The 20335-nt window shown below is 42.8% G+C and overlaps 1 protein-coding gene across 3 annotated transcripts; it reads right to left on the bottom strand.

Annotated features, from left to right (window-relative positions):
- Positions 1 to 1986: 1986 nt before the first annotated feature.
- Positions 1987 to 17998, bottom strand: LNP1 (leukemia NUP98 fusion partner 1). Of its 3 annotated transcripts, XR_003924414.2 has the most exons (5): positions 17558 to 17998; positions 13825 to 13933; positions 10860 to 11105; positions 3423 to 3504; positions 1987 to 2449 (listed from the first exon to the last, which is right to left on the bottom strand). XR_003924414.2 is itself a non-coding variant. In XM_030020924.2 (4 exons), the coding sequence occupies exons 1-4, from the start codon at positions 17632 to 17634 to the stop codon at positions 8580 to 8582; spliced, it is 636 nt and encodes a 211-aa protein (XP_029876784.1). In that variant the 5' UTR covers positions 17635 to 17980; the 3' UTR covers positions 7053 to 8579. The 3 variants fall into 3 exon arrangements, 2 of the variants coding, with proteins under 2 accessions (XP_029876784.1, XP_029876786.1); XM_030020924.2 differs by lacking the exons at positions 1987 to 2449; positions 3423 to 3504 and adding an exon at positions 7053 to 8783 and having other exon boundaries at positions 17558 to 17980; XM_030020926.2 differs by lacking the exons at positions 1987 to 2449; positions 3423 to 3504; positions 13825 to 13933 and adding an exon at positions 7053 to 8783 and having other exon boundaries at positions 17558 to 17957.
- Between the last annotated feature and the right edge of the window lie 2337 nt (positions 17999 to 20335).

Genomic DNA, 20335 nt, shown 5'->3' with positions numbered 1-20335 from the left:
CAAGCTGAGTGGTTTAAGACTCCCTGCTGCTCCCCAGCCACTCTCCTGTGAAGACAGGCTGAGAGAGTTGGGGTTGTTCAGCCTGGAGAAGAGAAGCCTCCAGGGACACCTTATAGCAGCTTTCCAGCACCTAAAGAGGGGCTACAAGAAAGCTGGAGAGGGACTTTTTACAACGGCAGGTAGCGATAGGACAAGGGGTAATGGCTTTTAACTGAAAGAGGGTAGATTTAGATTAGATACAAGGAAGAAGTTCTTCACTGTGAGGGTGGTGAGGCACTGGAACAGGTTGCCCAGAGAAGCTGTGGATGCCCCCTCCCTGGAAGTGTTCAAGGCCAGGTTGGATGGGGCTTTGAGCATCCTGGTCTAGTGGAAGGTGTCCCTGCCCATGGCAGGGGGGTTGGAACTAGATGATCTTTAAGGTCCCTCCCAACCCAAGCCATTCTATGATTCCACGATTCTATGATTATTTCTGTCCCACAGCTGGACGTACCCTCAGAGCAAAGCTGACTGACAGGAGTGCATCCCTGCCCTTCACCATCGCAGTTCACAGCCCAGCAAAGCGGCACAAACCTCCCCGCATGGGTCGGACTCTGAACTGGACTGGCTGAAATGCGGGTGGATGTGCCACTTGGGCTCACTTCGCTACAGACTGTTGTAGAGCAGAGGTTGCATTTGATGAACGGAGATGTTTTGAAATGTATTTCAAAACACAGGTTATTTTCAACTATGTTGTATATGAGGAGTACCTGTAATGTGTGTGGGGGGGGGGTTCTGGGTGACATAGGAGAACAGGAGCAATGGAGATTTTTTTACGAGTTAAGCCAGTGTAAGATCTGGGTTTGAAAAGTCAATCTGCACACCTGATAAGTAAAGTAGAGTCATGAAACTGTTCAGGGAAACCTGCATAGACATGCTAAATATAACTTACACACTCTGGAAAGAAAATGTTCCTTTTAAAAAAAATGTTGTTAAAAGCAAAGGCTTTGATTAATCTTTCTACATTTATGTTTATAGAATAGCATGTGCTGCTTATAAGAAAAAAATGCTATTGCTTTTTCTCACTGAGAAACTTCTGGCATCACATATAATTATTCTGTCAGAATAAACCTGGGGCAAGAAATATTATCTTTCCTATAGTAAGGATTAGGGGAGAGCTTCCCAAAAGCTTTCTTGTATTTAACATTTAAAACACGGAAAGCAAAACCGAGCACTGGGAACAGCAGATCCCTTAGTGACGATGGGGACATTTTGGCCTACGGGAGCAGCTCACCAGCTATAGGCAAGTATCTGAGGAAGGTTTCGGAGAAGCGTTGGCAGACAACCCACCTTGGTTTCTGGGTGCAGGGTGGAAGCTGCTGAACCCCAGGGCTGCCACAGAGCTGAAGAGCGGCTCGGCTGGGTGCACAGGAGGAGCAGCTCACTGGGGAGGAGCTGGGTGAGCTGTCCCTGACGTCGGTCACCCATTGACCCCAAGGAAAGCAGCAGCCATGGGGACCACCGTCCCTCTGCAGGGGTTGCTGCTCATCCCTTCCCTCCAGCCTGGGAATTCGGGGTGCATGTGGGTGGGGGGACCCAGGGCTACACCAGCAACTCGCCGATCGATAAAGGAGGGCAGTGTGGGCTGCATCGTGGAAACGGAGGGCAGATCAAGAGGACAGTTTGGGAAACACCTGCACTGAGGAGCTGCCAACTAGTGATTCAGCAATGCAGGGTTTCAGGAGATCAAGCTGACCACAGGGTAAATACCGCAGTCCCTGATACCAGACTAAGTTCTGCCATGTGTTTCAGTGTGTATTGATTTCCTTCATATCAACAAAAGTCATATATGAACAACACAGGGCAAAATTTGACCATACAGTCCTGTGCTCTTGGTTATGTTTTTTTTTGCTGTTGTCTCCTACTGGCACTTTAATTAGTTTTAATCTCAAACTTGCACTTGCAGCAAACTACAGGGCATGTTCTCACTCAGTATCGACAGACTCCCTCTGCTGGAAAATGGCTATAAATATTATCTAGCCATTTAATGACAATAAGTGAAATAACTTGTAAACAATGTATTTTGTAGCAAATGTGTAAGTTTTATTTACACTGTCCATAGAGCTGTAAATATATTTTGACCTCTTCCCTAAACACTGGCCTGTTTCTATGACACACACAGGCACAAGGAGTTAGGAGTTAGTTTTTATCTTCAAAGCTAGTCTCTGAACTGTATAAAAAGTTACAACACTTACAGTGACCTTGTAATGCATAAATCCACCAAGTAAAGTTTTGTTTTCTTTCTTCTGTAACTGGAATCAAGCCTTGAGTATTTCACCTCCGTAGTCTTAAAGGGCCCTCTCTTCTTGACTTCTTCATCACGGACGACAAGAGTCTGCCACTGACTTTACAGAAGCACCTGGACACAACATGTTGGACAGGTTGGTTTCTTTAGCAGCCACTTTTGAATACACTGTTAAAAGCAAATGGAAAAGAGTGCTAGCAAACAGGATTTTAATGCAGGAATTCCTATTATTTCCCAGGAATTTCGAGAGGTGTAGCTGATATATTCTCTTAAGAAATTAAGATCCTGGTCCAAAGCATTTACTGAATCAATGAGATTAAGGCAATGAGGATACTAATATTAGATGAAGTCCTGTTATCATCAGAATAACTTCAGCAGGACCCAGACCAGACGCAACTATTTTTTTCCAGAAGAATGCGGTATCCAGCACTTTCTCTTTTTGCTTATTTCATACCAGACCAAAAAGTCTTGAGATAAGACTTTCTGTGTTTGAAAGTACAGCTAGCGTAGCAGTTACACCTGCTTCTCTCACTCCACTCCACCGATGTGTCTCAGATGCCACCTACAGAAACAGCCTCGAAAGAGAGCAGTACTTAGTCCTTGGTCCCTTTCCTGAGGTTATCAATATAGCTACCAACTATACTACATAATTTATCTCTATGGAGAGGAGTGAGCCGGACTGACTGAACTCTTAAACATCAATTAGCTGGGAATTAGGAGAACAGTCAGGTCCTTCTCTGCAGTGCCAGCTCTGAACCGCAGACATTGAAACACTCAGCTGCTTGCAGCTCCTTCAGAGCACTGGTATTCCCCTTTTCTGCTAATACAGTTTTTCAAAGAATGACACACACTGGCTGCAGGAGCTCCAGTGTAGCCCATCATCTCCACCTTTGGTCTTTCCATCAGCGCAAAACTTTGCTAAAAACCATTAAAGATGATACTGAGGGTTCTCCCACCTTCTATGTAGCATCTGCTAATGTAGGATTACTGCAGCAGCTTCAACACACAGACATATCTCTTTCAGTCACCAGCATTCAAGGTGAATTAGTGAAGGTCTGGAAAATTGTATATATAAACTCCTTCCTCTGCTCTCTACAGTGCAAGTAACAGAAAATAAGGCCCTGGAAGTTTGTCACGATACCTCTTTGTGAAAGCTGTGCATGCAGTGAAGTTCTGTGCTGCTGCCAGTCCCCAAGTCATCAGAACAAATCCAAATCTTCCTTCTTCAAGTGAAAGGAAATTTAAATTTTTATCAGTCTTAAATGACCTCAACTCAGAATTGCTTTTGATTACGTAATCAAATTGTAATGAGTACCCTGAATGAGTGATGAACATTATGGCTCATGTCTGTTGACCATATAGTTGAGACTTGGATTATGCTACTGTAGGACTACATTTTTTCCATGCAAAAGGCATTAAAGGAATGGAAGATCTGTTGTCTGAAGTAGCCTCATCTCTAGCTGTGGATAGGTGGAACTTGGCATGAAGGAGGAGTTCACGAAATCATTTTTGCATCCCAAATTCTGAGCTAACCAGTGATTGCCAATCCTGCAGCCCAAAGTTACTTTGTTCTGCCTGAGGACCTTTTATTGCTGCTGGGACCATCAGCGCAAAGGAATGCCCTAATCGTTCCTCTCTGCCAGGCATAAACTTGAGCTAGCTGCAGGAAGGCTAACCTAAAATCACTCTAGCTGCTTTCTGACAGCAAAAATTCTCTGTATAGGAGTCCTCAGGGAGTAGACCCACTAGATTTAAAATGCTTGAGAGACATTTAAGATGTATTTTGTGCATATAGGAAGAGCAGAATATCAACTGAGATCTATTGCATAAAGGTCCAGGAAGGGTTACTTTCCAAAGGGCCAAAACCTTAGCATCCACCTCATATAACAGGGTATGGTTGCAGGGAAGCCCGGGGGAATGGTGTCCATGAATCCTTCTGCTCAAGCTTTGGAGCAAAAAGACAGCATCTTTTTGATACTTCAGTGTCAGGAATAGGACTAATTCACCAGGCTGAGGACTCTCTGTGAGGACTCCATTGGCTTTTTGATGAAAATTCATATATAACTGTCACAAGTTTTGGTGGCTCTTCTCAATACAACAAAACTCTATCAATTAGTTTAGATATTGCATTAACTGAAACATTTTGACAAACATATATGAAGGACAAGAATGCATCAAGTATGATGGAATATTAGTCTTTGATGCTCCTCGTATCATGTCTTTCTCCTATTTGCTGTTTGGCCTCAAAGACAAGACACAGCTGAGAGAAGTTATCTTTTTCCAAAGTACAGTAGAGACTGGGCTAGGATTCAGAGGGATCCTCCTAATAGGAGGAATATCACTTGTCAATCCAATCTAAAACAACAGAGTAAATGAAAATCATCACCCTACAAGCAATGGTTTCTGTGATGAGTGTGTTTATTTTAGCATTTGTTCATACACAGTTACCAAAAGCTCTGGCACAACAACTGCAGGCAGGGCATTATCTATGGAGTTTGTTGGATTTCAATATTCACTTCTCTCACTGAATGACTAGATTTTGGCTGCAATATCCTTCTGGACATATTTCAAGACCTGTTTTTTTTCAATGATTTTGGCAGATGGCTGTATAAACTGAAGGTCCCATGATTATGATTCATTTCTCTGTGAATAATTTTTGTTATCAGGTTTGATTTTATCTCTATGTGTTTTTATACTATTCATATGTACACTGAATGCATTCAGAGCCAGGGCTGTGCTTACCCAAATGCCTTATTTTGTGCTAAAGAACTAAAAAGTACAGATGAACATTTTCATTTTTTCAAATTTAATATTAGGATTCTTTTTTAATGGGTATTATATTCTTGTTCAGTTATACATCATGGTTATTTTGTTTTATTTATATTTAAATATTTCCCATTTTTTTCCTAGAAAGGATTGTTGTGAGCATGTACATAAATATAGCTATTGCTTCATTTTGCCTTTGTGGGGTCTGGCATTTTATATACTAACATGTGATATGTTAACAAGTACCCCAAATTTAATCCACCCTCAAAACCACACTGCAATTAAACAATACCTCAGAAGCACGCAAGCATAAATGTTTTGCTTTGGGAATGCCCACCTAAAAGATGAGGTAACCACAGTTGACATTCTCTTCTTAGCCCTCCCAGAAAACACTGACGTATAACTGGATCTTGCTCTTGAAATGCTTGTAGGTACCCATCCCCTAACTTCCCACAGGAGCACTTTCTAGTTAACCTGAAGTGCTGGGAAGGATCCAGAGACATGAGCGTTTTACCAGAGCGTGGCCTCCCACCCATGAGCCACGGCAAGTCTAAAATGTCCTTCAGGGGCCTGGGAGTCACGTCAACTTTCGACAGCCAGCCCGCAGCGGGAGCATCAGCCTGCGGTTCTGCTACCTGCTGCCTCCCCTCTGGTGTAAAACTATTTCAGGTTTTCAACATTACCTGTTAGTGAGCATTTTGGAAAAGATATTTTTTGGTCCCTTTGTCTTTACTTCCCACTAGCTGACCTCCTTCGTGTCCAAGGTTTGGACTCTGATGCGACTTGTAGCCATCTCACTCTTGGAAAGAGCAGAAAAAACAAAGAGTGTTTGGCTAGGAATGGGCGTGTGTGCAGAAAACGCCCACAGCCCGCCCCGCTGCTCTGGGAATTGGGGATGGGAGTCAAGGCAGTGACTATTTTTTATGTCAGTCACGACCGAACTAGTGACCTACTGTGAAAATGAAAACCCTCTGGAGTCATTCTGATTACCTGTATATCCCAATTCCACTTTCTGTGGAAATAGAAATAGCAGCCATGCCATTGCAATCAGATTCCTCTTTGGATGATTACCTTCCTTCCCAAATGCCCAATTCTTTATGGAACAATTGTTAATTTCTGCGGAGCATGATTTCATTCGATCATGCAAGTTTCAGTCTTTCTAAGTAATACTGTTGTATCAGACTACATGGGACTAAACTGGAAAGGGCTGTTGGTCCCATCAGGCATGATATGAAGCAAGAGAAAACACTTTCGAGTAAAGATTTTTTGGTGATTTAAGGAGGACAGTGTTGAGGACATTATTTGAAAGCTTCTGTTTCCAGAGTCACACCACGGGGCTGACGGGCCAGTTCAGAAAGGACCTAAACGCTTACAGACTCTTTCTTTTGAGAGATGGGGTTCAGTGATAAACACAGGAGGTGTTTGCAGGCAGACCTGCTAAGCTGCCCCGGTGGCAGGAGCCTTTTGCTGGCCCTTTGATGGAGACGGTAAGCAGCAAGTCCAAGCCAGGCACGCACGGGTTTTCTATTTTAGCTCTTTTAGGTGTTTTCTTTTCATCAGTTGTACAACCAGCACGTTAGTCTCACGAATACAAGCTTTTTGCAAATTCTGCTGGGAAACAGCTGGGCCTGTTGAGTTAACCTGGCTGGAAAACAGGAGGAGGAGGAGGAGGCTGAAGCCCTGAAATCCAGGCAAAGCTGGTGCAGCCGCAGCATTCAGCTCTCATGAGATCCGAGGGCAGGCTGCTACATGAAAAGATGTATGTGAGAGGTTTTATCTGAGGAACTCAGGTGTAGCTGGCCTTTCTATCCAGGTCTATTGTAATGCAGTCTTCAAATTAAGGAAGGAAAATATAGAGGAAAAAAGGCTATAAATATATAGCCTATAAAATATAAAGGAAAAAAAGCTATAAAAGGAAAGTCATCTGCATGGAAGTTTTGGCTGGCAGAAGATCTTCATGAAAATTAATCTGGGTTGGGGAGGACAGGAACTATGCATAGGAACAACATTTTTCAGTCAGATTTATTAGTTTATAATATATGTTACCAGACAAGAAGCAATTTACAAGCATCAGCAAGGGTTTGATTGCTTTCTTATATATCCCCCAAAGCCCTACTTAAAAAGAAAAACAATCCTTTAATGGAGGTAAGTGTTACAAAGTTTTAAGGATGCCCTAAGCTTTTAAAAGGTTGAACATTCAAAATTAAGGCTCTAAAGTAAAATAATAATATCTTTGTAATTACAGAAAATCACAAGAAGAATACACAGCAGACTTTGACTTTTGCGCATGACTTCATTGGTCTTCACTCTTCTCTAACCATATTATCCAAAGCAGGCTTTCTCTACACTAGGCCTGGGGAAATCATTCCCAAAGAGGGCAGGGCTCTTCTCTGCAGGGAGGACTTGCATGTTGAAGAAGTGGGCCATGGGGGGAGTGTGGGAGTGTGTATGTGTTTATGAACATGTGGAGGTGAATTTCCTCTGCATAGAAGGAAATCTTACTTATAGTTGGTGAGATTTATATCTGAGTTCAAGAGATCTTCAGCCAGATGGAAGAGATTTTTCTTAAGTCCTGCTCACCATAGACAGAGCCAGTTCCCATTCCCTTGGTTTGGCCCTAGTTCTAGAAAAGGAAAAAAGGGAAAAGGGTTGCAATGCCTCACCCTGAATGTGTGGCAACCCCTTGAAGAGGTTATAGAGAAGTATGAGAGGCAGAACATCTCTGGTTTTACCTGATACCTTTCAGCAAGGCTCAAATTTTGATGAGGCAAAACTAGAGATGTAGCAAAAGAGGTTGGTAGCTACGAGGCAGGGCTATAAAGTAGTAAATGGAGAGGGGGAAGGCCACAAAAGAAGCAAGATGATGAGGTTAAAGCTGGGAGAAAGAACTAGTTGTGCAACTGGGGAAGTGGGACGGAGGACATGGGAGAGGGCTGGGGGATGCCAGAGAAACAAGAGTCATATCACACGGTGATAGGGAGGTATAGAAGAGAAGATGTGGGCTTCCCTTCTATTACTTCCATAAATTTGGAGTCGGAAGATTGTCAAAGCAAAAAGATACCTGTTTCTAAGACAAATCTAAGTGAATGTCAGGGCCAGGAAGCAGGTGGTTGTTTATGTGCACTTTTTCCTTCCCAAACCTACCAATAAGCCTGTTTTCAATTAAAAGAGCAACATAAGGCTTTGGATGACTTTGCATGGCTCTGTAATGCAGACATGCTCTCCTCTTAAATGAACACATCCACCATTGTCCTGCCACAATGCTAAATTTGCCCAAAACCCTCTTACGGTGGTTAATTGCTAACTTGGATCTTGCTACAGATACACTCCTCCTATGACAAAGGTCACATTCCTAATGGCAAAAGTAAAGACAGGAAGGTAGTAACACGGTGTCAATGATGCAGTTGAATTTTACTTTTATTTTACAGGTTAGGGTTTATTCTAGCTAACAGGCCTCTTCTAGTCAAGACAAAACAAGAACACTCCCTCTGCTTTTCAGGGGGAGTGTTAAAATTCATTATCTCAACACATTCTAGCTGCCTGTGCATAAATATCCTTTCTCAATGGTTGCTTGTGATGGAAACTGTTCGTTGTGTTTTGCAGGTACAACTTCTGAACCTTCATCTTCTTCCTGCTCTCTCCTTGGCTCTGATTTCTCTCCCATTCTCTTGTGAGACTTGCTTTTTCTCAAATGCAATCTTTCTCTTTCTCTTCTCTCCTTCATACCTTCAGGTTGCTAAATGGCAGGGAAAAAATAGCAGGGAATTAACAATGACTCCCACATGAACAAAAAAAATCTCATTATTTTATTTCACTAGTAATGTATAATAAAATATTCCAGTCACCTACCTCAGCAAGATCAGCTTTAACATGATGGGCTCAAATTCAAGGCCCCAGTCAGTCACCCTAAAACTCAGCAAGAGGCAACATGCTTTTGATTATACTCTGTGTATGGTAGGAGGGTCACCTGCCCGAAGGACTTGAGGGGGAGAGCAGACAGGAGGGAAAAAAGGAGGGGCTCTGAGATTTCAGCCCAGACCCCATCTTTCTGTCCTTTCATGTGATCCACCTTTATGTGCCTGAAGGCTGTTCAGTGCTAGCTGCAAAGACCTCACTGAAAACAAGTGCTGAAGGTCATGAAGTGTCCTCAAAGCCACATGTGTAAGAGAAAAGCAATATGCAGGGAAGGAGATGAAATGGGACTACCTTTCCCCCGCTATTCTTTTAACCTGTGTGGTCACGGTGGTTTGAATTGCACCCACAGAGCTCTGAAGGCAAAAAAATGCTCCATTTGGATATACAAGTTTAAGCCCAGCCCCAAATTTCCTTTCAGATCTCTAACACTTATTGCTCAGTTCTTCGCGATTCTCAAGTCCTTCACATCTCCCAGAGTTCAATGGTGACTGAGGGAATGACAACAATTTGGTCTTCTTGAAAGGTAGATTAAAATACAGCCCAGCACACCTCACTGCAGATTACAGAAGGGTACCAGAATCTGTGTTTTTAACTGGAACGGAATCCGTATTTAGTGCATTATGCTCACTATACCTATCATACAATTATTACACACTCACAGACTTTCTAGCCGTAGGTACTTTTGACAAATGATAAATGATAAACCAGACAATCACTGGTGAGTGTTGGCACATGAGGCAATGTGAAGTTCCAAATGAAATAAATTCTGAGTAGTTCCTAAAGGGGAAAAAGAAGATTAGAGAATGCACTTAAAATCTTAACAAGGGCATAACAGAGTTGTCATCACCATAATTCTGCATATTCTTAGAGGACTGGGCATGCAAGGACTATACTTGTGGGACTGATCATGTAATGATGCTGCTTATTGAAAAAAGATTTTTTTTCCTCTCTTGTTGCGGCACAGGTCTGCAAAGAGAGCTGAAAATTACTTCTCCATACAAACTGTCAGTGTCAACAAACTGAAAAAAAAAGATACTTCCTTCTGTTGTTATTTGGTGCTAATGTCAAGTATTATTCAAGCACAGCTTTTTCAATAGGGTGACTGAATATGATAGTGCTCTTCTGACACTTAAAAGCAAGTTAGGGTTTATTACCCTTCCTTCCATTGTACAATACACCAGATATTATGTATCATAATAATAAAAATGTGTTAAAGTGTCATAGACAAAAGGTTGTTACTGGCTACTTCATCAACACAAACCATACAGAAAATGCTCATGCCTCAGGACAGGATGATGGGAAGAAGAGAAGGGTGAAATGGGGGGAGAATCCCCTGCTGGTTGCATGCCCTTACAGTGAAAATATGTTCAGCCACTTATAGCAATGGCTGCTGCTGCAGCTGTGTGGTGACACTGAAGAAAACAGATGGATGAAGTCCCAAGGGATAAAAGAGAAGCCTCTCAAACACCACGGTGTCTGGCAGTCTTACAGATAACACTGTATACGGTTAAACCAGATCAGCAGCAGTGAGAGAGAGAGCTGGATCTTATGGCAAAAGTGAAGCAAACCTGGTTTTATATTGTCACATTTTGTTGGCACAGCTGTAGACAGAGGAAACATTGCCACAGCCAGTGTGGTGTCTCATTTTGAAGACAGACATTTTTGAATAAGTCTAGATGGTAACACTACATCAAGAATTCTCATACTAACAATACTATCGCTTTAACCTTGTTTGCACTACTGTAAGGACTACATAATTTGAGAAATTCTAATTCAGGTTTATTTCTGCCCTTCCCCTAGCAAAGCCACAGCATTTACACCAGGGATAAAGCTGGCCTGCTTGTTGGTCGGTTGTTTTTTTTTCTTCTGAAGTGAACTTAAGTTGGTTGTTACCTACCAAAGAAACTGAGCGTTTGCTTTTGAGATGCAATTGCTTTTCAAAGGACTCTGCAAATTCCTGGATGGAGTTTGATCTTGTCTCTGGACATGAGCTGTCTGCTGAAGGTGTTCTGCTTGCCTTCCTGTGGCAGTGGCATTTGACATCTTGGTCTTCTTGAAATTCCTTGGAGCCCTTAAGATGGCCTGAAGATGAGCCTTTGGTAGAAGCATGAAGTCGAGCTGTATGGAGGGAGGAAAGCCTGGCCTGAAAAACAAGAGCTTTTTGTTGAGTATTGAATATTAAAGCAGAGCACACAAGGTAGATTCTTGCTGCCACAGAGCGCTCTCTGAACAATGGTGCAGAATGAAGGACCTTGCCCAGACTCCTGTATCTTTCCTTTTCTGTGCAGGAAAATCACACTGTCAAGAGCTTGCTTTCCAGAGACAGCAGCAGAATTTGCTTTTATTCCTGTTTTTGAGTAGCTAAGTTTTGACACCCAAATGAGCATTTCAAATGTAAAGTATGCTGGGTCCTCTTAGTGCCCACTGACACTAAAAGGAACTGGGACCCTCCATAACCTCAAAAACTCAGGCTTCACATCTGGTGGCAGGTTCTAGGCAGGACCCTCAAAAAAAAAAAAAAAAAAAGACCCAGCCTTTCTGGCCAGATGAGCCAGATAGAAGGTTTGACCCAGAGGTGCTCCAGGTCTTATCAGATGTTTGAGTTCATTAGTGTGACAGCAACCATTTCTAGCCCAGTTGTGTCAAATTTTCAGCACGGCCTACATGCAGACAAGATTGTCTATTGTCCAGGTCTCAATTTTCTGCTGGTTTCTTGGGCACATTTGTCCTGAACTGATGAGGGAGCACTTTCAGGGCATTGAGGGACACACCCCTACCAGAGACATAGTAGGAAACAGGCTTCCTACAATTACATTTGTAGGGCTAAAGTGGGGAGGGAGTAGATAGTTGTTTAGTTTCTGTGTGGTTCAATTTTCCCAGGCCTGATATGCAGATAAAAGCTATTGATCTGTATCAGCTGTGCTTAATTGAATGTCTGTAAAGGAGATTAAACTGATACAGAACAGCTGTGTCCTGTGGAGTCTTGTATTGGTGGTTTTAGAAACAGACCTGTAGGAGAGACAGGTGAGAAGGCCACCACATAGAGCCAGGTGTGCCCCAAACTCTGTCAGGTGCTGATGCTTTTTCAGGGTAAGTAGCTGATGCAGGCAGTGAAAATAGTGAGAGAGAGACGGCAGGTACTGAAAATGAGACCCCCGTGGGTATCAGGTTAGAGCACTCCAGGCACTCAGCTGCTGCATACGTGTTTGAATGCGTATACATTTTTGTATAAGCCTGATGCTAAGTCTTCAGCTCCTGAGTAACCCTGAGAAGCTCTGCTGGCTTTGAGGGAGCTGTGACTGTTTGTAACAACTGAAGGTCTATCCCACAGATCCTGAAATGTTTTCTAAAAAAACTCAGGAGAAAACCCTACACTCAGAGTAGGGTTTGGTTGGGGGGGGTGTCGGGTGGGGGGGCTGTTTGTTTTGGTTTTTTAACAGTGGAAAGCTAAACCAACTTGGTATAGTGGCCACATCAAACTACAAACCTTGGACTGCAAGGGACCTGAAACGTCTCCTGTATACATTTCCATTTACTCTGGCCCAGATGCTATTATAAATATATCAGCAGAACAGGGACCTATGCAGCCTTTCTCTGAATGGTGAGGCTGTGCATCCATATGGATGTGACTATATCACATTAGACAGGCTGATGAGGGGTGCTAAAAATAATAAATCTCACACCTGACAGAAGCACCTAATACCAAAGTGTTTTCAGATCTTACGGTACTGGTTCCATTTCTTTTCCAGACATAAGCTTAGTTCAGTAACTAGTATTATGGACTGCCTCTCAGAGTAGTGGTAATGATTTCTGCCGTACTATTTTTACTTTGGTTTCAAACCAATCAATACAGCTGTAATTTCTGTAAGGTCATATTGTATTGTTATTTTAGAAAGCATCAAAGCAATCACATTGTGCTTGAGGGACAGGAGTACACATGCCACGTCAAGCGCAACGAGCTATGTCTTCTGTGTCATTTTAATAGCATCACCATATATTGTTTCCCGAAAATAAAAATTGTCTCATGCTAAAAATCACTGGTATTTGTTTTTAGAGGGTTTGGGCAAAAAAACAGGAGGACAGCTGAAATGGGGGATGGCATTCTATCAATCCTGTTTTGCAGTGTTTGTAAATGTTTTATTTTACTAAGACATTGCTTTTTAATTTCCCTTCACAGATAGAATTATAGTTAAGCCCTTAACAAAAAGACTGCGGTTCACATACTGACATGGCAGCAATGGTCCAGAAAGGGGACAGGCCTTCCTCTGAAATGTGTATCTGCCTCAGTGGACTAAAGGTAAAGCTACACATGCATATCTATGCAACCATATTACTGTGACTGTGCCTCCTCTCACAGTGCCTTTGCGTGATACATACCACTGTGGCTAGGAGGACAGCATGCTCGTACACATCAGTATGCTGCTGTCTTATGGACACAACCCTACAGAGGACAAGAGCCTTAACACAACTGCTCAAGCACGAACATTTCGTGGCTTCTAACTGGCACAGTACATTAGTCTTCTTTTATTTATTTAAGATTGATTCTGTGGAGAACTGAAAGAGTCATAAAACGAAGCTCAGTGCTGAAGCAGATCTGGCACTGACTTTAGATAAAATCCATGTGGCTTTCTTCCTATTTCTTGGATTTAACACATGCATTTAATACATGTGTTTGGTGCCAAATTGATTGCTCGGTAACATTGTAAATAAGAACGGCTGAAGACCGCTTTAATTTATGCTTCCCCTCCTGAAGTCTCAGAAGCTGGTGGCAGCAGAGATTGCCTCTCTATCTGCACAGCTCTGGTGTCCACCCACCGGTGCTGTCATCCCTTGCCAAAGGTCTCTGAGCACAGCCCCAGTACCTGCTCCTGTCCTTGCCCCAGCAGCGGCCTCGTGCCTACATCTGGTGCCTCTTTAGCGAACGCCCCTTGGTCTCCGGCTCCCAGGATCCGACCTTGAGCAGTGCTTAAAGTGGAGAAGTGGGGAGGAGGTGGAAAGGGAAAAGGCATGGGAAGGAAGAATGATAAATGCTCCCCTATATCAAAATGGGGAATTTTTGCCAGTGCTGGGAAAGCCAGAAGCACCAAGCATGCTCTCAGGGGTTGTTTCTCACTGCCCTTACTACTCCCTTTTTCTGCTTGAGCCTTTGTGTAAAGGCCAGTCATGCTCAGTGTATCTATTTACACAACAGCTAATCTTTTGCTAATTGCCCATCTAAAACACACAAAAAGTACACAAACAAAAATACTTTGCGAAATTGATGTCAATATAATTTGCCTATTCACTTTCTCAGTTTCTGTTGGAGACAAGATAATTGCTTCCATCTTTTGGGCTTGATCTGAGGGCTTGCACAGCTGTCAGTAAGAAAATTAATCTTCAGCGTGTCAGCACGAGTTTTCAGCGTTTGCTGAAGTTTACACGACCCCAGTACTTTAGGGATATTTTGGAACATCTGACATTCAGATGCTGTCCCGCAGCTTCTTTTCCTTCCGAGAAGCTTATAGCCAAGTATATATTCCTTAAAAATGTTTTGGCCTAAGCTCCAACTGATCTGTAGTAACAATATTGTGGTAGATGTTCAGTCTGACTTCAGTTTAAATTAAGTGTTAGCAATTTCAACAGCAGTCAGTTGTTCTGCTCCCACTCTCAGCTGTTTCTTACCAGATTTTCTGCTGTGAGCAGCAATGTCTACTTGAAGGTGGATATGTTTATAGGGTTGTAAAACTCTTATCAGTGCTCCTTTGCCTCCTATCTTTTCCCTGCAACAAAATGCCTGGGAGGTAAGAAACTCTCCTGAACCAAAATGATGGAGGATAACTAGAATGTGTCAAGGAAAGTTGTAGCTGGAGGCTTCAAAAAGGGTATCACATTTAATGTGTCTGAAGTTTGCCAGGGGAACAAGCTAACTAAACGAGATGGAAACAGATGACTTATTTCTCCCCAGGCAGTTTTCACATTCAGTGTTGGCCCACAGCAACATATACAGCTCTGATGCTTTCAGGGGAGTGAAGTTGCAAGTTTTAGCCTGTCTTGACAGTGACCCAGTGAAGGGTGAATATAATTTTGTGTTCCCCTCTGCAAAATGGGAATGACAATAGCAAAAGCATTTTGCGAAGCTCATCTCAGTATTGTTTGTGAGGTGTACTAAGATATTGGGGAAAAAAAAAAAATTGTTGTTAGTCTGTGAGTTATCCTACAAAGCTTTATGCGTATTTTGGGGGGCTCTACCACGATAGGATGTCACAGTTTACCATTGTCATTGAGATGAGAGCAGTGGCTTGAATGTCTTTCTACAGCACCGGAAAAGCTACAAAGACCAAGATACAATTTCCAGCGCTATGCAAAACCACCTTTTGTGCTATACTGCTAGCATTTTGCTGTGTAATACCAAAACACTCCTCATGCAGATGCAGTTCATGTGGGCAGGATTGCCCTATTGCTGATGCACCATATACCAGCCCTAGATATGATACAAAGTGTGCTGGCAGTGCTGTTTTGGCAGTACCATTGTATTTAACTAACACTGATAAGTGTTTTGAATCTTACAGTAGTTATCATTTGTAATAACTGTGTAAAAACCACAGCTCCAGGTGCAACAGCAAATTGTTGCTCTCAAAAAGGAGATGCTCTTTCTGAAGGTATTTCTAAGGAATTATTAGTGCCCATTTGTTTAACTTCTAGATTTGGTTTAAGACAACATGTTTTAGTGCTCTTCACTACCAACTAGTCAGAGATTTCCAAATGAAAAAGTTTCATCTCAAAATTCATCTCCGAATCATAAAATCCCCAAACAAATCTTCCCTGCTCATTCCTCCAGTCAATTTGTGGCACTGAAAAATAAAGCAGTTGAAATTTATATTTCTTGTACAATACTACTGGAGCAAGACAAACTTGTGTGGAGCATTAATGTAAAGGCCAGACATAATTAAGTGTACAGGATAACTTTAGCTCATTGAACAGTAATGTCAAAAGCCACAGTCTTCTCTTTCCATCAGCTAACTTAATCCAAGTTCGATGTATGGATTCAGGAATGCAACTATAGCAAAGAATTTGTACAGCTATTAGCTAAGTATTTAAACAGCTTTTGAACAAACTGAATATAAGAACATGCTTCAAATGAAATATATGTGTACACACACAAATACACACACAAATATACAGGAAGATGTGTTCAGCAGCTTGCTGAATGAAAAGTGATTTAAAGTACATTCTTGCATTTCAGTCTGGATTGGGGCCTAAAGAAATCAGATATGCGTAGACCTCTGAAAGACAAAATTAAAATACCGTAAAACTAATTTAAAAAAAACCCCACATTAATAAATGTTCTGTTTTCAGGCATTCTAATGGAATCCATCAGAAAAGCTCTAGCTCAGAGTCTGTCTTGCAATCTATGACCAAGGTGAAATATAACTGTATATAACAAATGTGGCTGATCAGTTCAAAACTAATGAATGAAGGTTACCTCTCCAGCCCGCCCATGAATTCAAAGAGGGAGAAGGTGGTTTTGGTCTGTTTGGTTTTTCTTAGCCAAATTTTTTTAAAACAAAAAATCCCACAGCTTAGAACATGGCAGCTCCAGTGGAGGAGAACTTGCAAGGTGAAAATAGAGCACGGCAGAAAGAAAAGTTTGGAAAAGATTAGCTGTTTCTCCCCAATATAATAGCATTTGCTTTGTTGCAGCCATAATGATCAAAGGATATAACAGAAAAATGGTTTGTAAGGAAACACAGTATCTTTGGTAAGCCAACTGATGTAGTTGGAAAAAAAGAGACAGGTTTGGACCACCTAAGCATTTTTCTACAGCTGAAATAAAAGCAACAGTCTTCAAGTAAAGAGCAGACTGTGAAGAGCTGTTTTCAGTTTAACTTCATTTTGATAATCAGTTAGACAGTTGTAAGCTGCCTTAAAAACCTGCTTCTGCATGTGAACCCTGCCCCTTTCCCAACTATTTTGTTTGTTTAAGAATAAAGAATGTACTTCTGCCTTAAAATCTTACTTCACAGTATAATAAGCTTTGTCAGGTGTTGCATCCTTATTTTCAGAGTCGGATGTTTTAAACCAGGAGGGACTGCATTCTCTAGCTTAAATTAGAAGTTACACGTGCAAACGGCTAAATCCCAGGGAGTAAAGCATACAACTTCCTGGAGACAGTATAGTTGCAGAATTAGGTCCAAGCCCTATGAATACCTACGGGGTTATGTAGTTTTACACATGAGAACAGACTCATTAATGACAATGTGTATGTGTGCCCATTGCCAAAATGTTTTGATCTCTGCTAGGACATGCTGAGCAGACAGAACAACATTGTAATACATAGTTAGGCAGTTATGACGCCCTTCTCCCTACGTTTCTGGTCCTGTCATCGCTTATCTTGGAGTTTGCCAGTTTTCTTGTATTCCAAAGGCACTGGAGACCTGGCGCTGGCAGGCAGCTAAGTTCAAAAAAGCAGCTAGCTGCTGCCAGTAGGAACTGAACTTATTTGGCAAGGTGTACCATACTTATCCTCATACATCTCTAGGGCCGTGCCCCTGGGGATGGTACTTGTATTTATACATAAACCACACACACAGAGAGAAAACTGCACGCAGCTCTTACCGGAAGGGAGGCTCTCCTTTCACTAAAGGGTCGTGTCTGGCGTTTCTTGTGGCCTCTACCCTCTTTCTCATTCTCATCGATCAAGTTGTGGCCCCAGAAGCTGCTCATCCATTTTGCAAAGGAAATATCATCATCCTCTTCATATTCCATGTACAGACGTTCCAAACTTGGGGGGGGTCTCCCAACCAGACAAGGAAAAGCAAGGTCAAATGCCAACACCAAGCCAATAGCCTCACCCTGTTCTGCCAACAGGAGGAAGAGGAGACGCAGTTTCAGCCACTCTTTCTGCACTCCATCCCCCAAAACCCATCCCACTGCAGCCCCGGGCACTGTCTAAACATAAAGTCAATCCTTTCTCATCTCATTTCAACAAGGTTTCTTTTAACCTTTCCATTACAGCGATGTCCAATATGACACTGCCGCAGGGGGCTGGTGGGAAGGGAAATGTGTTGGCTACTCCCTGCGTGTTGCTGTTGAGTGCACCGGCTGCCAATACCAATGGAGAATTGCCCACAGTTACATGCCTGGGAGGTGCATACATGAAACCAAAGTAGGCTTGTGATTTCGAGAAGCGGAATTGACATATTGATGGTGGTCAGAAACTGGCACAGCTGCTTGCGGAGGCCTAACTGGTTCTGTGGCAGGGAGGACAAATGGCCCGCTCTTCCCATGCTGCCCTCCCTCCTGGCTTCTGTCGTCACCGCTCTTCCTCCGGTATTCAGGAAATGTCGTCTGTCCAGGTGGAAGAAAGCCCCCCTTGAAGAAACTGCTTGTTCATTTTTGGGTTATGACAGCCAGCGTGAACGTGCATCAGCTGCTTTTCACCAGAGTCATTTCATCTGCCATCTCAGGGTTATGGGAGGCCCTGCCTCACTTGAAGGCACAGAGAGTAAAAATGCATCCGATTCCTCCTCAGCCTCCAGCCCTGGGTGTCAGCCATATAGGCCCTGTCTATAACACAGAACAGCACAGGGCTGGGGACTGTTTTCGGGCCCTGAAACCAAGTTGCTAGACGGGTCACATCTACCTCACATGGCGCTTGTGCTGTGGGTCTCCTTGAGGCCGTTAGGTACTGCGCTGTGGCTGTAACACTTCGTTGCAATTTTTGTGTCTTTTTATTTCAAAATATCTGATACGAAAACTCTGTTGTGGGCCATAAAACTGTTTGTATAATATGAAACTTGAAGGTGTGTTACATGCCTTGGGACATGGCAGAAGGACAAGGAGGAGGGCTTTGAGGCTGTAGAGCCTGTTGGGATAGTGTAGGAAGACTGCACAGGAGGAAGAGACCCAAATCCAACTTCTTATTGGAAGCAGTCCTTGGTGTGTACTAGGTAGCTAGGTGTTCTCTTGGTGCCTAGGCATTGCTGTGGAGATGCTAGCTGGCCTTGGCCAGAAGTGTGCTAAAAAAGCTTGCTGGCAGTTTAGCATTATGGAGAGTCGGTGGTCCAGCATTAAACCTTGCTCCTTGTCCCCAACCTATTTAGCAATACAGATAGAGTAACAAAACTCCGGTTTCATTCAGTGGGTGTAGGTGTGAGGTTTAAGTACAATATTCTGATGTAGGACTCTTCATTCTGAGTAATAGGGGAGAAGGGACCAAGTGGTCACGGATGCCTATGTGCCTGAGTTTTACCTTGTCCAGGGCAGACGAGACCGTGATTAGCACAAGGTCCTGGAGTACGTGGGTGTGCAGACGGCACATCCTCAGACGTTGCATATCAGAGCTTGGAGACACAACCAAACCTGCACTAGGCTGCTTTCTTGGCAGAGGCACAGGTGGACAGGGGCGAGAGGAATGCCTGCAAAACAGTACAGTAAAAAGACACCTGAAGCAATAAAAAGGATGTGTAGGCTGATTTGCCAAGTGGGGAAGAATGCTCCTGGCCATAATTCTGACAGCCTAAATTTGACTTACGTCCTTGAGGCTACCAATCTGTACGGGCAAGGTACATCCGAAGGCCTATGCTAGCTCATAGGAAGCATCATGTGGGTAGAATCTAGGCTGTCTCGGTAGGAAGCTCATGGCCTGTTGATACGTATTTTCCATTGTGTGGTTCAAGTTTCTTCTTTTCTGACATGTGAGACAGAACTGCAGCCTGTCGTGTGGAGTAGGAAATGCTTCTGCTGTGCTAAGACAGGTGACAAGGAAAGTGAGAGAGAGGCTGTCCCACAGCTTTGGCAAAATACGCTTATGTAAATAGTAATAATCTATAAATTAAGGGAGACGCAGCTCAAGCTGTTTACTACCAGGCACCAAGATATACTGACTCATAGTCCAGCTGGGCAAATTTTAGTTGGGCTCCTGAGGTATTTGCTTTGCAGTCTTACCGTTGTTTTTATTTTCAGTCCTTTTTTTCTTCAGTGCAATATGTGTCTTCACACATATTCCTCCCACTTCCCTCCCTCCTACACTGAAATTTCTAGGTACGAGATGACTAGTGTTATCTGAGCATAAAAAAGTATCACAGACGACGCCTCTTCGTCCTCAGCTGAGGGCTCCAGGGAAATAAGCGGAGGCAGAAGCGCAAGCTTCCTCTGCCTACAGGATGCTAAGTAGGCATAGACGCACATATGTATAATGGGTATGTAACATATATAAAATCCTATTATTGCATATTAAATTATTTTTATGACAGCTTCAACTAATAACTGGGGAAAAAAAAAAAAAAAAAGAAAAATGGCATTTATAACCAGGATAATTTTGCTTCACCACGTTCCACGACCAAGTCCCAGAAACTTCTCATCAGTCCCATACGTTGGCAGTCCGGAAACTCC

Source organism: Aquila chrysaetos, chromosome 7, assembly GCF_900496995.4.
Source record: "Aquila chrysaetos chrysaetos chromosome 7, bAquChr1.4, whole genome shotgun sequence".
In the NCBI taxonomy this organism is placed as follows: Eukaryota; Metazoa; Chordata; class Aves; order Accipitriformes; family Accipitridae; genus Aquila; species Aquila chrysaetos.
Note: the sequence above shows the minus strand (reverse complement) of the source record. Positions and strands in the feature narration are given on the sequence as shown.

What these genes read in the sequence shown, in the direction of transcription:
- LNP1 (XM_030020924.2), bottom strand. Translation starts at nt 17,634, where the DNA reads ATGAGAATGAGAAAGAGGGTAGAGGCCACAAGAAACGCCAGACACGAC. An exon ending in AAAGGAGAGCCTCCCTTCCG is followed by an intron (nt 13,934 to 17,557) that starts GTAAGAGCTGCG and finishes CCACTTCTCCAC; the next exon opens with TTTAAGCACTGCTCAAGGTC. An exon ending in TGGGGCAAGGACAGGAGCAG is followed by an intron (nt 11,106 to 13,824) that starts GTACTGGGGCTG and finishes CTTGTTTTTCAG; the next exon opens with GCCAGGCTTTCCTCCCTCCA.